Raw genomic sequence first — 14,890 nt, 5'->3', positions numbered from 1 at the left:
ACAAGTTAAAGAAATGAATAAGATAATTCTAAGTTAATGTTTGTAAGTTAAGTAATATCTTGTGTGTGTGTGCCTGGCCTCTGTACACGTCAATACATTTAGTGTGTGATATATACACTTGCTCAAAAAAATAAAGGAACACTAACAATACACATCCATAGATCTGAATGAATAGAAATTATTCTTATTAAAATAACTTTTTTTCATTTACACTAGTTGAATGTGCTCGACAAATAATCACAACAAAAAAAATGATCAATGTAAATCAAATCCTTATCGAACCCATGGAAGGTGCTGGATTTGGAGTCACGACTCAAAATTAAAAGTGGAAAACCACACTACAGCTGATCCAAACTTTATGATGTAATGTTACATACAAAAACAGTCAAAATGGAGGCAGTAGTGTGTGTGGCCTCCACGTGCCGTATGACTTCGTACACGCCTTGGGCATGCTCCTGATGATGGTGGCGGATGGTCTCTGCAGGGATCTCCTCCCAGACCTGGACTAAAGATTCCGACCAACTCTGGGACAGTCTGTGGTGCAAACGTGGCGTTAAGTGGCATGGGCAGAGACATGATGTCCCAGATGCTCAATTGAGATATCAGAAGTCATGCGGGACGGGCGGCCAGTCACATAGCATTCAATGCCTTCCCTCTTGCAGGAACTGTGACACACTCCAAGACCACATGAGGATCTAGCCATTGGTCTTGCCATTACTGCGAGGCAACCCAGGCCAACCGCACCAGATATTCGGATCTCACCAAGGGGTCCTGAGGATTCATTCCCGGTTACCTAATGGCGTCCAGGCTACCTCTGGACGAGCAACAATGGGGGCTGTGCGGCCCCAAGAAATTGCCCCCACACCATGACTGACCCACCGCCAAACCGGTCATGCTGGAGGATGTTGAGGCAGCAGAAAAAGTTCTCCACGGCGTCTCCAGAGCATTTGTCAGTCTGTCAACATGTGCTCATGTGCTCAGTGTGAAACCTGCTTTCATCTCAACAGTGAAGAGCAAGGCGCAGTAGGCGAATTTGACCCACTCTTGGTGTTCTCCTGGCAAATGCAAAGATCTCTGCACGTGTTGGGCTGTGCACAACCCCTGCACTTGATGGTACGTCGGGACCCTCATCCACCCTCAATTGGAGCTATGTTTTGACCGTTCGAAGGCAGACACATGCCAAACATTATGTAGGACTCGCTACGCCGCAGGATCAATTTGAACAGAGCTTACATAGGACAGTTGCATCTCACATGTCTTCCATACCCTTAGAAATCAAAGCGCGGAACCTGAAGATAGCTGTCCACTGCCTGCCTCGAAGGTTGTTGCAAACCGTTCTCACGAGCCTCACATCGCACGCTCTACCTGAATAGATATACTGATACTTGTCTCCTGAGTATACGACGCCATCCATCGCTCGGAAAAAACTACGCACTGACAGGAAACAGCAAAAACCCTTCTTCAGGCAACTCGCACAATCTAGACTAGCTGCACATCATAGGATAAGAAGCAATGACAAGCTACACGTTCCGAGCCACTCTGTGTGGGCTTCGTCGACTCCGATATCTACATGCTACACTAGAGCTGAAAGCACCGCCACGCCAATTTCACAAAAACACGGTTGAACCAAAAACATCACGAAACCAGAGAAGCATCACAACGGGATCGCACACTGAGCCACAAGTCGGTCATGCTGGATCAATCCAACTGACAGAACCACTTACCTTTATTGGAGGATGACATCTAGCAATGAATTAGCATTATAATCTTCTCACCTTCATTGTCCAATATTCCATATCCTCACAAGTTATGTGAAAACTTCTCAATATGTCAAAATCAGATGATTGACACTCCAATAAAAAGTTTTAACTTGCCTGGTAGAATATGTGAAAGTTTCTCTCATTAGCCGGTTGTCCAGCTACCCTGGTCTTCTCCAGTAGGTATGTTTGCACTGACGCCCCCACAAGCAGCTGAGACCTGGACAGATGACAAAGACATTTGATTGAACAGGGCGCTGGTTGTGTCGTCAGCACAAAACAGCCTTTTCAGTTAGATWTATTGTGATGTTCTCATACCTCGTTAACTTATTTATTAGGTGTCTGCAGCGATAGCACACTAGTCTGCACCCAGATCTGTTGGTGCCATCTTGTCAACTATTATGGTCATAGCCATCAATGACCACTTGGCTAAACAGGACTGATCTAGAATCAGATACACAACCAGACATACCGGTTAAGCTGGAGCTGGATGTACTTTCCAAAGCGGCTGCTGTTGTTGTTTCGTAAGGTGCAGGCGTTGCCTATATAAATAGGGGCCCAGTAAATAAACAAAGCATGGAATGAGCACATACAGCAACAACAACAATTGTTGATGATTGCGTAAAAAATAAAAGAAAGAGGGTTGATATTAGAAACTAAAAATGGTTTCCAGTCTCACCAAAAGCCTCCATGATGGGGTTGGAGTCCAGTACCCTCTTCTCTATCCTCTCCACGGTGTCCTGACTCTTCAGCAGAGAGGAAGACGCTGCTACCGTGGCATAGTACTTCATAAGGCAACGAGAGGTCCATGTCTGGTCAAGAACAAAGAGACAGTGATTTGAAATAATTCAAGGTACTTTTAAAAACAAACTGTTAAACTTCCATTATTGATACTTCACAACAGTTTTTAATAAGGACCGTAGACATTTAATCCAATTCATTGTACTTCACAACAGTGTAATAAAGGACCTAGCATTTATATCCACCATTATTGATACTTCACAACAGTGTAATAAGGACCGTAGACATATTATTATCACCATTATTGATTAAAGTTTACCTTTCCTGCTCCGCTCTCTCCGCTGACCACCAGAGACTGGTTCACGGCTCTTTACCTGGCTTGTACGTTTCTTTGTAGGCCTCTCGCAACTATGAAGATGTGGGGTTTGGACTCCTGGACAGACAAAGAAAATATTAGAGACAGTTGTAGAATTCCTGAAATGGGACTCCTTTCTGTCAGCATTGACCCTTCCTTATTATTATTAATTTACCCAACAAACTTTGTTTCATGTGTTACAGTCATGTTACAGTAACTTGGGACGAAAATTAAATCTAGTAGTCAGTGTTTGTAGATGTGTGTATGTATGTATGTATGTATGTATGTATGCATGTATGCATGTATGACATGCTATAAACCAAAAGGCCATGATAACACCACTGAAACAGGCTAATGGTTGTACAGCACCTGTGGCTGTGGAGCACAATGGTACTCCTTCATCACATCCAAGGAGTAGAGGTCAGGGACTGGCTGGAAAGGGTTGAGGGCCACCAGGGTACAGCCAGCATGGGTGTAGAAAACCTTCGCCCTGTACCTGGCTTGTAGACATTTCAGCACTAACCACAGAAAAACACAGGGATTTACACACGGAACACACAGGGATTTACACACGGAACACACAGGGATTTACACAGAAAAACACACAGGGATTTACACAGAAAAACACACAGGGATTTACACAGAAAAACACACAGGGATTTACACAGAAAAACACACAGGGATTTACACATGAAATAACAAGAAAACAGAAAGTCTAAACTAGTAGCTATAATAACATGTTCAAAAAGGAACTATCATTTAAAGTCCCTCGGAAATGTCAGTTCCAGGTCCAAAGCGAAACAAGCTTGACTGCTGGTGAGTCATGTCTGGCTCTCTCCAACACAGAGGTAGCCATGGCTTCGGGCCTACCTGTTGTTGGGGTCACGGGGTTGACTTTGGTGAGGTCATCGTAAGTGTGCAGTTGGCCCTCGTCTATGAGGAAGGCCTTGACCTCTCCCTCCAGTGAGTCATTCAGAGACTTCCTGTGAGCATGTCCAGACTTCTTCCTGACTCTTCCTTTCACCTGTGGTAAGCAAGGGAGAGAAGCCCATGGTAAACACCAGCGGCCTGTACTATTCCACAGGAATGCAGGTCTGTATCATAACAGGCGTTAGCATTAAATGAGGGCTTTGCACTGAGATTAATCTAATAAGACTCTTAACAATTTCCACTGAACATTATACAAAAACACATTTACTTTAACAGTGCAGATGCAGAGTTTTGCAAAGTTTGCAAACCGTCATTCTGTTACCAAACGTAGCATCTGCACTGTTCTTCAAGTAAACGTGTTTTTGTAAAATGTTCAGTGGTAATTGTTAAGAGTAGTACTTGTGCATAGTTGTATGATTAGTTTATCTTTTAAATCATTGTTTTTTGTGACATAGACTGGCCTACGGGACAAAACAGACTGGCCTACGGGACAAAACAGACCGGCGCTACGGACAAAACAGACGGCCTACGGGACAATAACAGACCGGCCTACGGGACAAAACAGACGGCCTACAGGACAAAACAGACCGGCCTACGGGACAAAACAGACCGGCCTACGGACAAAACAGAGGCCTACGCGACAAAACAGACCGGCCTACGCGACAAAACAGACCGGCCTACCGGGACAAAACAGACCGGCCTACGGGACAAAACCAGACCGGCCTACGGGACAAAACAGACCGGACTACGGGACAAACAGACGGCCTCGGAGACAAAACAGACCGGCCTACGGGACAAAACAGACCGGCCTACGGGACAAAACAGACGGCCTACGCGACAAAACAGACCGGCCTACGCGACAAAAACAGACGCGCCTACGGACAAAACAGACCGGCCTACGGGACAAAACAGAACGGCCTACGGGACAAAACAGACCGGCCTCGGGACAAAACAGACCGGCCTACGGGACAAAACAGACCGGCCTACGGGAACAAAACAGACCGGCCTACGGGACAAAGCCGGCTACGGGACAAAACAGACCGGCTACGGGACAACAAAACAGGACCGGCCTACGCGACAAAACAGACCGGCCTACGCGACAAAACAGACCGGCCTACGCGAAAAACAAGACCGGCCTACGGGACAAAACAGACCGGCCTACGGACAAAACAGACCGCCTACGGACAAACAGACGGCCTACGGGACAAAACAGACCGCCTACGGGACAAAACAGACGGCCTACGGGACAAAACAGACCGGCCTAGGGACAAAACAAGACCGGCTACGGGACAAAAACAGACCGGCCTACGGGAAAAACAGACCGGCCTACGGGACCAAAACAGACGGCCTACGGACAAAACAGACCGGCCTACGGGACAAAACAGACCGCCTACGGACAACAGCGCAACAAGACCGCCTACGGACAAACAGACCGGCCTACGGGACAAAACAGACCGGCCTACGGGCAAAACAGAACGCCTAGGGACAAAACAGACCGGCCTACGGGCAAAACAGACGGCTACGGGCAAACAGACCAAAACAGACTGGCCTACGGGACAAAACAGGACTGGCCTACGGGACAAAACACGACTGCCCTACGGGAAAAACAGACTGGCCTACGGGACAAAACAGACTGGCCTACGCGGACAAAACAGACTGGCCTACGCCACGACCAAACAGACCGCCTACGCGACAAAACAGACCGGCCTACGCGACAAAAACAGACCGGCCTACGCGACAAAACAGACCGCCTACGCGACAAAACAGACCGGCCTACAGACAAAACAGACGGCCTAACGACACAGACCGGCTACACGACAACGGCCTACACTACAAAGACAAAGACAAAACAGACTGCCTACACGCAAAAGACAAAACAGACCGGCCTACGGGACAACGATAACTTGGCACCACAGCTTCTGTCAGGAGACTACAAAAACAGTTGTAGGTTAAGTCTATTTACATTCAACAAAATAAACATTTAATCTCCAGCTACCTTGTTTATCCTAAGTGTCTAGTTAGTGTGTTCTCTAGACATCTTTATTGGATTGGTTAAATCCTACCAAATGCTTGAAATGGTGCTCAGTTAAATATACCTCTTTAGTCTGGCAACAGATGCATGAAATATGTGCACTTTGCATACAACGTGTGCAGAGGCTTATTTTTAATTTTTTTATGTACATACCATCAGCATTGTCGTGATACAATTGTTTTACCTTATCATAACAAAACAATCATGATCTATTTACGTTTTTATTTGTCATGTGAAACTTTGTAAAATTGTGTGTAGCTTCAAAACACGTTTTTTTTAAAAGCTATGTTACTCATGAAATGTTCGTTGAGCACTAGATAGCATAAAAGTATGAGGCAATAATGGGGTGCATTTTTTTGCTCCGTTGTCAATGTTTAAATGTTTGTATTCAATTGATTGTAACAAGTGATGATTYCATGCCACCAATTGAAAACTTGTCAGTAAAAAGGTTGAAAATAACTATCTTGGAGATCTTTCAAAAGGCTGAATGAAGCCAACTCTAGATTATCGAATTTWGTCAATTCTATGAAACTGTGAGGAGATTCATGACAGTTACAGATTAACTGTTACATATTAGRACACATGAGTTACACAGGTGTGGCAACGGCTAGGCATGTTACTACTCTAGACCAGAGTTTCCCAATCTCTGWCCGGCCCCCCGGTTTGCCCTAACACTACACAGCTGATTCAAATAATCAAAGCTTGGTGATGAGTTGGTTATTTGAATCAGCTGCTGGGGGAAAGGAAAAWAAAAAGTTTGGGAAACCTGGTGTAGACAATATTTATTTATGTAACGCTACACTCTGCTGAACAAGCCACTTTACTCAGAACAGTATCAATGCAAGATAAAGCCGACTTTAGTTAATAATACGGTCAGACGTCGATTCATTGAAAGATTTGGAAATCATTAAAACACTTTATATACAACTAACTACCAAAGTGTTCAAAAGGCCCACTGTTGTCGCRTACCTTTTCCCCATGTCCATTTCCTATGCGCTGACTCTTCTCAGAATTCATGGATTTGGAAGTTGTCCCGCCGCCCTTGCGAAGAGTAGAAAAAGCGATGCTGTTGATCAAGGAGTTTTTCTCTTGACACCAGGCAAAAGTGAATCAGACTTTTATATAGTTTAGACGTGTAGGATCCATAGTCTGTCTGACTATTCCGCCGCCATTTGACATGGGATGTGAAACTTTCCCTATCCCTCTGTCATAAAATTCCACAGTGAAGGACAAAAACACTTAACCCGCCTCGTTWTGCTCACACCGGCTGCTGAGACATGAGCCTAGTACGCACACTRTTCGTGACGTAGAACACAGAAACGCCCKGCTGCAGAACGCGGAAATAAGAAAACACCAGGCTGTGGTAGTTTTTTAAATTATATTCATCTAGGATGCTGGCTACATTTTCTCTCCGATTAATCTAGGTTGATTCATCTATTATAAACGTATATTTGTTTTGAACCAGGCTAGCTACCGAAGGAAAGTGCGGTAGGTGGGAAAATAATCAAGTCTGTCTGTGTATGATGTTAGCGCCAATTGCTGGCTAGCCAGACTCATTGTCTCATTGAGGCGTAAATTATTTTAAATCTTGTAATCACATTTTGTAATGAAATAATGAGTTGGTTGGCATACAAGTAAACTTATATTTGCTTGTACTTCATAATAATAAAATTTAAAAAAATATATATACTGCTTAGCTATCTCGTTATGCAAAAGTCAACTGGATCCAGAGTAGGCTCCCGGCACTGCATCTCAGTGCTAGATGCGTCACTACAGACCCTGGTTTGATCCCGGGCTATCACAACCGGCCGTGATCGGGAGTCCCACAGGGCAGSGCACACTTAGCCCAGCGTCGTCCGGGTTYGGGGAAGGTTTGGCCGGTGTAGGCGTCATTGTTAAATAATAACTTGTTCTTAACTGACTTGCCTAGTTAGAATAAGGTTAAAAAATATATAAAAAATCTTTGCTATGTTCAGCTCTGACTTCACCTCATTGAAGTTGAAATTAAACAGTCATGGTGCTTTCAAGACAATTGGGAACTCAGAAAAAACTAGGTCAAATCATGACGTCAGTGATCTTCAGGTTGGAAAGATGCCCTAGTTTTCGACTTAGAATTCTGAGTTCAAAAGATTCCACGCTCGTTGTTTTCCCCGAGTTCCCAGTTGTCTTAAACGCTCTAAAGTCTGAGAGTTCCGAGGTCCCAGTTGATTTGAATGTGGCATCAAAGGTAGATTCAGCGGGTGCACAAAGTAAACAGCTTGGTGGGTCAATTTCCACAACAACTTCATTTCGAATTTGCAACTTGTTTATTCTACTATTCTAGAGTGTTGGAAGCACAAGGCTAAATGTCTGTTGAAGTTAGAAACAGCTATTTTGGTCCCATACCTACCAAGCATAAGCGTGTGAAAGGTAAATCCATTTGAATCACATTAAAATATAGWGGATGCATTTTTGTATGTGCCATTATAGCTTCTGTGACTGCATGGGCAGAGCTATTGAGGCTATCTCCATTTTGAAGTAGTCCATTTTCTTCTTTACAATTGTCTGATCCCTCCTGATGATCTGGTTAGACATGACTCCCAACAGGGTCACCAGGAGGGATCAGCCATTTTTGTTGGAATTCTGACCCAGTTGACTACATTAAAATGATGGAAGCCCTCTTCTTCTTCTTCGATGAGGTTTAATGGCGGTTGGCATCCAATAAATGTTGCATTACCGCCGTCTGCTAGACTGGAGTATAACTCCCTTATACTTTGCTTGAAAAAATAAAATAAAACAAATACCCTACCATCTAACACTACATTCACACAKAKKAAWATACCCTYCTCCACTATTTAAATCTATTTAGTTCTACTTCAGGCCAACAATCTGAAAGGATGGGACACCACCACTTAACACACCCTGTAACTCTGATGTCAAGTCTCGCACACCCAAATACCTCTCTGCAGCTGCCACCACAACCTCTATTTTCTGCGACTTACGTTCCATCCCTGCAGTACAGTTGATAACCGTTGCTATAAATGCCAAAAATCCAATCTTACTGGAACATATATCACTTGATGGTTTATCCCTCTGCTCTGGTACAGATCTACTAGTCATACCACTCCTCTCAGGATCCCTCCCTCTGTTCTGGTACAGATCTACTACTACACCACTCCTCTCAGGATCCCTCCCTCTGTTCTGGTACAGATCTACTAGTCACACCACTCCTCTCAGGATCCCTCCCTCTGTTCTGGTACAGATCTACTACTACACCACTCCTCTCAGGATCCCTCCCTCTGTTCTGGTACAGATCTACTACTAAACCACTCCTCTCAGGATCCCTCCCCCTTGACCCATCTTCCTCTACTTTCTTCACTGCCTCAGCATATGACAACTTCTGCACTACTCTAACCCTGGAAACCTCAACCTGCCTCTCTCACAGGGGACATTTCTGATCCCCAGCCCCATAGGAACCCCTTCAATTAACACATGCCACTACTTTCCCCAATGCTACACACTCCTTTGTCGCATGCCCTTCTGCACACTTCTCACACCTTCTCACACCCTGCTGCCACCACATGCCCATAAGCTTGACACCTGTAACAACGTAAAGTATTCGGCACAATAGCTTGTGCAGGATAAATGTATTGTTAAAAGGATATTATTGCATCTGAGCTCCTAGAGTGTGCAGCTCTCATTTTCTTTTCCAAGTGTTCTACTCCGCTAGACAACACCTCTCCTAAACAGGTGTTCTACTCCGCTAGACAGCACCTCTCCTAACCAGGTGTTCTACTCCGCTAGCCAGCACCTCGCCTAAACAGGTGTTCTACTCCGCTAGACAGCACCTCTCCTAACCAGGTGTTCTACTCCGCTAGACAGCACCTCTCCTAAACAGGTGTTCTACTCCGCTAGCCAGCACCTCTACTAAACAGGTGTGCGTTTCTTTCGCCTCCAGATTAACTTAAATACAGTACCAGTCAAAAGTTTGGACACACCTACTCATTCTAGGGTATTTCTTTATTTTATTTTTAGAATAATAGTGACGACATCAAAACTATGAAATAACACATATGGAATCATGTAGTAACCAAAAAGGTGTTAAACAAATCAAAATATATTTGAGATTCTTCAAAGTAGTCACCCTTTGCCTTGATTTATTAAATTATTTATTTATTAAACCTTTATTTAACCAGGAAGGGCTCATTGAGATTTAAAATCTCTTTTTCAAGAGCGTCCTGGCCAAGATAGGCAGCACCAAGTCATTACAAAAATTACAGACAAACAACAAGTAATCTAGTAAAAAKCATAGAATTCACAAGAGTATYACAGCTTTGCACKCTCTTGGCATTGATATTTTTATTGAATTGACAGTTTTACTTCTAAATATTACCACGAAGATGATCGCCGGTCCTCCCACCATCAAATGGTCATGTCTATTCTATTATCTATATTTCTATGGTTTCAATAGGTTTCCTATGGAGGATTGAGAGTTTAATTTAAAACACCAGATATTCATGTCAACATTCTCTGATGTGTGGARCTCCAACCATCTTTGTGGTACCATTTTGAAAAAGGTATTCTCACCCTGTATTCAAGAGCATGTGTCTCAACCGATGGCGGGCACAACACGCCTCTTGGATGATGTAAAATATGGTCTAAGCAACAAGATAATAGAAAATAACAAAAATCTGCATTTATGCGTTTTAGATAATTGACGTTAAAGAAAAATGAATACCTTTTTTTTTGTTAAAAGGTTTTTTTTCCAGACATTATACAATTATTTGAAAACCCTGTTCGTAAGCTTTTAAATAATATTTAAACCATTTATCTTTTCAAGTGATGAAGACATGGATGTCTCATTGTATGGTGGGGTATGCAAAAATGGGTTAACTTTGAGTACCTGAATGTTTTGTCATTCAGGTCTGAAAAGCCATTTTCTCACCACTTCTACAATTGGCAAATATGTATGGAAGGTTTTGTTCAAATCAAAAAAGCGGTGCTGTCAAAAAGGGATTGAATTCAAATGGATTTTACCCCTGAAGAAAACCCATCCGCATGCTCAGATACTGTGTCTACCTGTGTGAGAGCGAAGTCTTGAATCTCACTCACTGCAATATCTGCAGTGCTTCTAGAGGCAATGTTATTTCGCTGAGTTTAACTTTTAAGGGGTTAGGGTAATGGTAGGGGTTAGGGTAATGGTGGTAGGGGTTAGGGTAATGGTGGTAGGGGTTAGGGTAATGGTGGTAGGGGTTAGGGTAATGGTGGTAGGGGTTATGGTAATGGTGGTAGGGGTTAGGGTAATGGTGGTAGGGGTTATGGTAATGGTAGGGGTTAGGGTAATGGTTAGGGTTTAGGGTAATGGTACGGGTAGGGGTAATGGTAGGAATGTCCTTATATTCTGATGGCTACTGTCCAATACTTTATGAGGTGTTGGAATGATGGTTTTCTTTTCCTCCTTTGTAGGAAATGTCAAGTCAGAAGGAATTGAAGGAGGCGTTCGTCAGCAATCTGAATGGGACCAGCCTTGGGGAAGTTGCCCTGGGCTCCTTTCTGGCCCCACTGTGCCTAATCAGCAGAGGACTGTTTCTGATTCTATACCATCTGGGCAGGGGGGTGCTCCCCCTCCCCTGGATCGCCCACCTCGTCCTGGACTTCTCCATGATCATACTACCCCTGGTCTTATCATGCACCGTTCTGAGTGACYTCCTTCACCTAGTCATCCTTGGCCTGGCGGTTGTGTCTGGGGCTGTGCTATGCTATATCTACCGTACCAAAAGGGCAACCAGGCCCAGGGCAACTTCTATGGACACTGTTGCCAAGAGCTTCTTCCAGAGCCATGTTCAGTGCGACCAGGTCCCCTTTGTGACTATCTTTCGAGTCCTGGTCAATGTGAAAACGGCCATTAGCATTCTAGCTGTGGACTTCAGCGTGTTCCCAAGACGCTATGCCAAAACAGAAACCTACGGAACAGGGGTTATGGACTTTGGTGTTGGTGCCTATGTCCTCGCCAACGCCCTCGTCTGCCCAGAGGCACGGAGGAAGGAAGTCTCAGGATCCAAGTTAAGCCAAGTGGTTAAACAGCTGGTGTCTGTCTGGCCCCTGGTCATTCTAGGCTTGGCCAGGTTGGTGAGTGTCAAAATGTCTGGTTACCACGAGCACGTGTCAGAGTATGGTGTGCACTGGAATTTCTTCTTCACCCTAGCCATAGTCAGAGTGGTGGCCTCTGTGCTCTTGGCTCTGTTCCCTGTCAACAGGTCATGGCTCCTGGCCCTTCTGATTGGAGGACTTTACCAAGTGACCCTGGAGATGTCTGGACTGAAGTATTCCATCATCCACAACAATGACAGAACGGGAGGCTTTCTGCAAGCCAACATGGAGGGGGTTTCATCTGTTGTGGGCTACATAGCCATCTATATGGCAGGGGTCCAGATTGGACTGTATGTAATGCGACCAAGGACACAGGTCAAAGAGTGGATCAGAGTGATTTGGAATCTCTTATTGGGAAGTGCTGTGCTGTATACTGCCTTGATCCTATGTCAGGCCTCTGTTGAGCCAGTGTCTCGCAGGATGGCCAATCTCCCATTCTGCCTCTGGACTATTGCCCAGTCAATGTTTTTCTTGTCCTGTTTAGCAACTGCTGATGTTATTTTGTTTTTTATGAAAACGGTATCAGGTTGCGTATTGGTGTCGTCTTCCTGGTATCCTTGTAGAAAGGAAGCTTCTGTATCCGAGGAGAAAATGGAGAAGAAAGTTGAGGGACTTTGTCTCATTCAAGCTGTGAACCGTAATCAATTGTTGTTTTTCATGCTTGCCAATTTACTGACTGGAATCACAAATGTGCTAGTAGATACATTCAACAGTAGTGATTACATTTCTGTGTGTGTTTTGCTGTCATACATGTTCATAAATAGTTTTGCAATATACATTTTACATCTCATGAAAATCACAGTAAAATTCTGGTAAGCACAGTGCCATTCTCGTTACAATGTCTGCCTGTTCTTCTTATTTTAAATAAGTCATAAAGACTTATTCCAATAAACTGTAGTGTTTTATTACATTGTTTTCATATATTATAGTTGGTGTTAAAGGTCCTGAACAGTCATTCTGATTCCCATGTAAATTAGCCTTTTGAGTAACTAAAATATTCTATTTTTTTAGAAATGCTCAAATTTTTTGAAAAAGTAAATTTCTCTCTCATGTCTAAKTACCAGGAAGTTAGAAAATACAGGCTGAGTGGGCAGGGATCTTATATTCATGAGCTCGCCTTGACAGACAGCTCTTTGAAACGCCTATGTCAAGCAACGTGGACGCAGTGTTGCAGTAAAATAATCTTAAACTAATTTGGTGAAACACAAAACAATTCAAACATCAGTAACCACGTTTTTATGTGGGTAAAGTCATACCGTATTAAGAGAATCATGACAGCTGTGATGGGAAAACTGGTAGTTTCAGCACAATTTTTGTAAATGCCGACAGAATTTGTTCGTTCGACATGGTGGGATCTTTTTGTGTCTGTAAAATTAATTATGCGAGAAATGGTGGTGGAAATGCCTTTATGCGCAAAAATATCAAAGTAAACTTGGAGTCACTCGATATGTTGTGTGGTCCGCCCACTATGACTCCGGGAAACCGTGCAGTTTATTAGGCTACAGTTTAKATAAGTTATGATGGAACTTCACAGGGTGGTGAATGTGCACGTTGATAGACTTGATGCTCCTTTCCAATAAATATCGAGGGTCTTATTCTGATGACATGATGATCGATGCTTGGCTGCTGTTAAACAAATACTCTTTTGTCCATGATAATCTCATCATGTAGGCTAWACCCACACTGTATCTGCCAGCTGTTGGCTAGAGCGCACATGCCAAGACCAGTGGGCACAATCCCTAATTTAACGCAAAATGTTTTGTGACAATACCTTCAGTAGAGTTGAAAATGTGATGGGAACCCATTTAGCTTGTATTTTTGATTTGGTACATGGGAATTGAACAGCAAAASTAATTTTGCAGACCTAGCTAGACAGTAATGAGCTAACWCCAGACACAGATGAAGACCTAGCTAGCCAGTAACTAGCTAACACCAGTATCTTCGCCATAGACGAATAGTATAAACCACGCCTTCTCCGATGTTGGTTACAAGGCGGGTCCCTATTTAAGAGAATATCATGTTACCATTGGTGTATTAAAATTAGAATTAGGGTGATTTCAACCTATCTCCTTAATAATCCCGCCTCCTGAATCCTAGTGTTTTACATGGGGGAGGGGACCAGTAACTTAATGATCCAACTTTATCAACGTAGAAGCAACAGTAATTTTTCATAATTTGGTCATCAATACTTTGATCTGGTTTCATCCAAATATCATCACATTMCATGAAAAACATGATTTTGACTGTTCATGACCTTTAAAGCAAAAGTTGCCATTTTAAATATTATGCAAATATGTTGTACAAATATGATCTCTTAATAATAAACTGCTTTCAAATGTTTTGTTTTTAATTCACATTTAATGTCACTTAGATCAAATATATTATCATAGAGCCAGCCAGGAGAAAAAACAGACATTCATCTTTATTGTTTAGGTCCACCAGAAAMAACATTTTCCCTCTTTGTTGACCCCTAGCGCTCGATTTTGAAAAATAATTTCCAGCAGGGTTAGTGCTATTAAGAATCCTTGGGACGGCCATAACACCCATTGAAGTAGACATTTCAAATGGTTCAGGCAGGATTTCCCAAACTCGGGATTCGAATGGGGTGCACGTTTTGGTTTTTACCTCTAGAACTACACAGCTGATTCAAATAATCAACTAATCATCAAMCTTTGATAATGGGAATCAGCTGTGTAGCTAGAAACCAAAACGTGCACCGAGTTTGGGAAACGCTGGGTTAAGGTTAGGCAAGGGTTGTGGTAAGCATTTCGCGACACTCGCATTAACATCTGCTAACCATGTGTATGTGACCAATAAAATTTGATTTGATTTGAAGAGAAGTCTGCCACAGATATAACAATGAGACAGATATTTCACCAGATGTATAAATGTGAAGCATCCGCTTGGCGTTTCCACTAACTACCAAATATGGTAGAAGCTCAGTGG

The 14,890-nt window shown here is 43.3% G+C and overlaps 2 protein-coding genes across 4 annotated transcripts in view; one reads left to right on the top strand and one right to left on the bottom strand.

Moving 5' to 3' along the window:
- The window catches only part of LOC111963497 (unconventional myosin-XIX), a 13,303-nt gene extending 6,218 nt beyond the window's left edge, over window positions 1-7,085 (bottom strand). The window contains 7 exon segments of the mRNA XM_023986981.2: window positions 1,875-1,977; window positions 2,230-2,299; window positions 2,437-2,569; window positions 2,818-2,931; window positions 3,223-3,371; window positions 3,724-3,877; window positions 6,785-7,085. Coding sequence (XP_023842749.1) covers window positions 1,875-1,977; window positions 2,230-2,299; window positions 2,437-2,569; window positions 2,818-2,931; window positions 3,223-3,371; window positions 3,724-3,877; window positions 6,785-6,832 — 771 coding nt within the window. The 5' untranslated portion in view covers window positions 6,833-7,085.
- pigw (phosphatidylinositol glycan anchor biosynthesis, class W) lies at window positions 7,081-14,282 on the top strand. 3 transcript variants are annotated; one of them, XM_070443430.1, is made up of 3 exons: window positions 7,145-7,303; window positions 8,902-9,101; window positions 11,261-14,282. In XM_070443430.1, the coding sequence occupies exon 3, from the start codon at window positions 11,264-11,266 to the stop codon at window positions 12,758-12,760; it is 1,497 nt and encodes a 498-aa protein (XP_070299531.1). In that variant the 5' UTR covers window positions 7,145-7,303; window positions 8,902-9,101; window positions 11,261-11,263; the 3' UTR covers window positions 12,761-14,282. The 3 variants fall into 3 exon arrangements, with proteins under 3 accessions (XP_023842744.1, XP_070299531.1, XP_023842743.1); XM_023986976.3 differs by lacking the exon at window positions 8,902-9,101 and having other exon boundaries at window positions 7,081-7,178; XM_023986975.3 differs by lacking the exon at window positions 8,902-9,101.
- The last annotated feature ends 608 nt before the right edge of the window (window positions 14,283-14,890 follow it).

This window comes from Salvelinus sp. IW2-2015, linkage group LG4q.2 (assembly GCF_002910315.2).
Source record: "Salvelinus sp. IW2-2015 linkage group LG4q.2, ASM291031v2, whole genome shotgun sequence".
Lineage (NCBI taxonomy): Eukaryota > Metazoa > Chordata > Actinopteri > Salmoniformes > Salmonidae > Salvelinus > Salvelinus sp. IW2-2015.
This window is presented reverse-complemented; position numbering and strand designations above follow the sequence as displayed.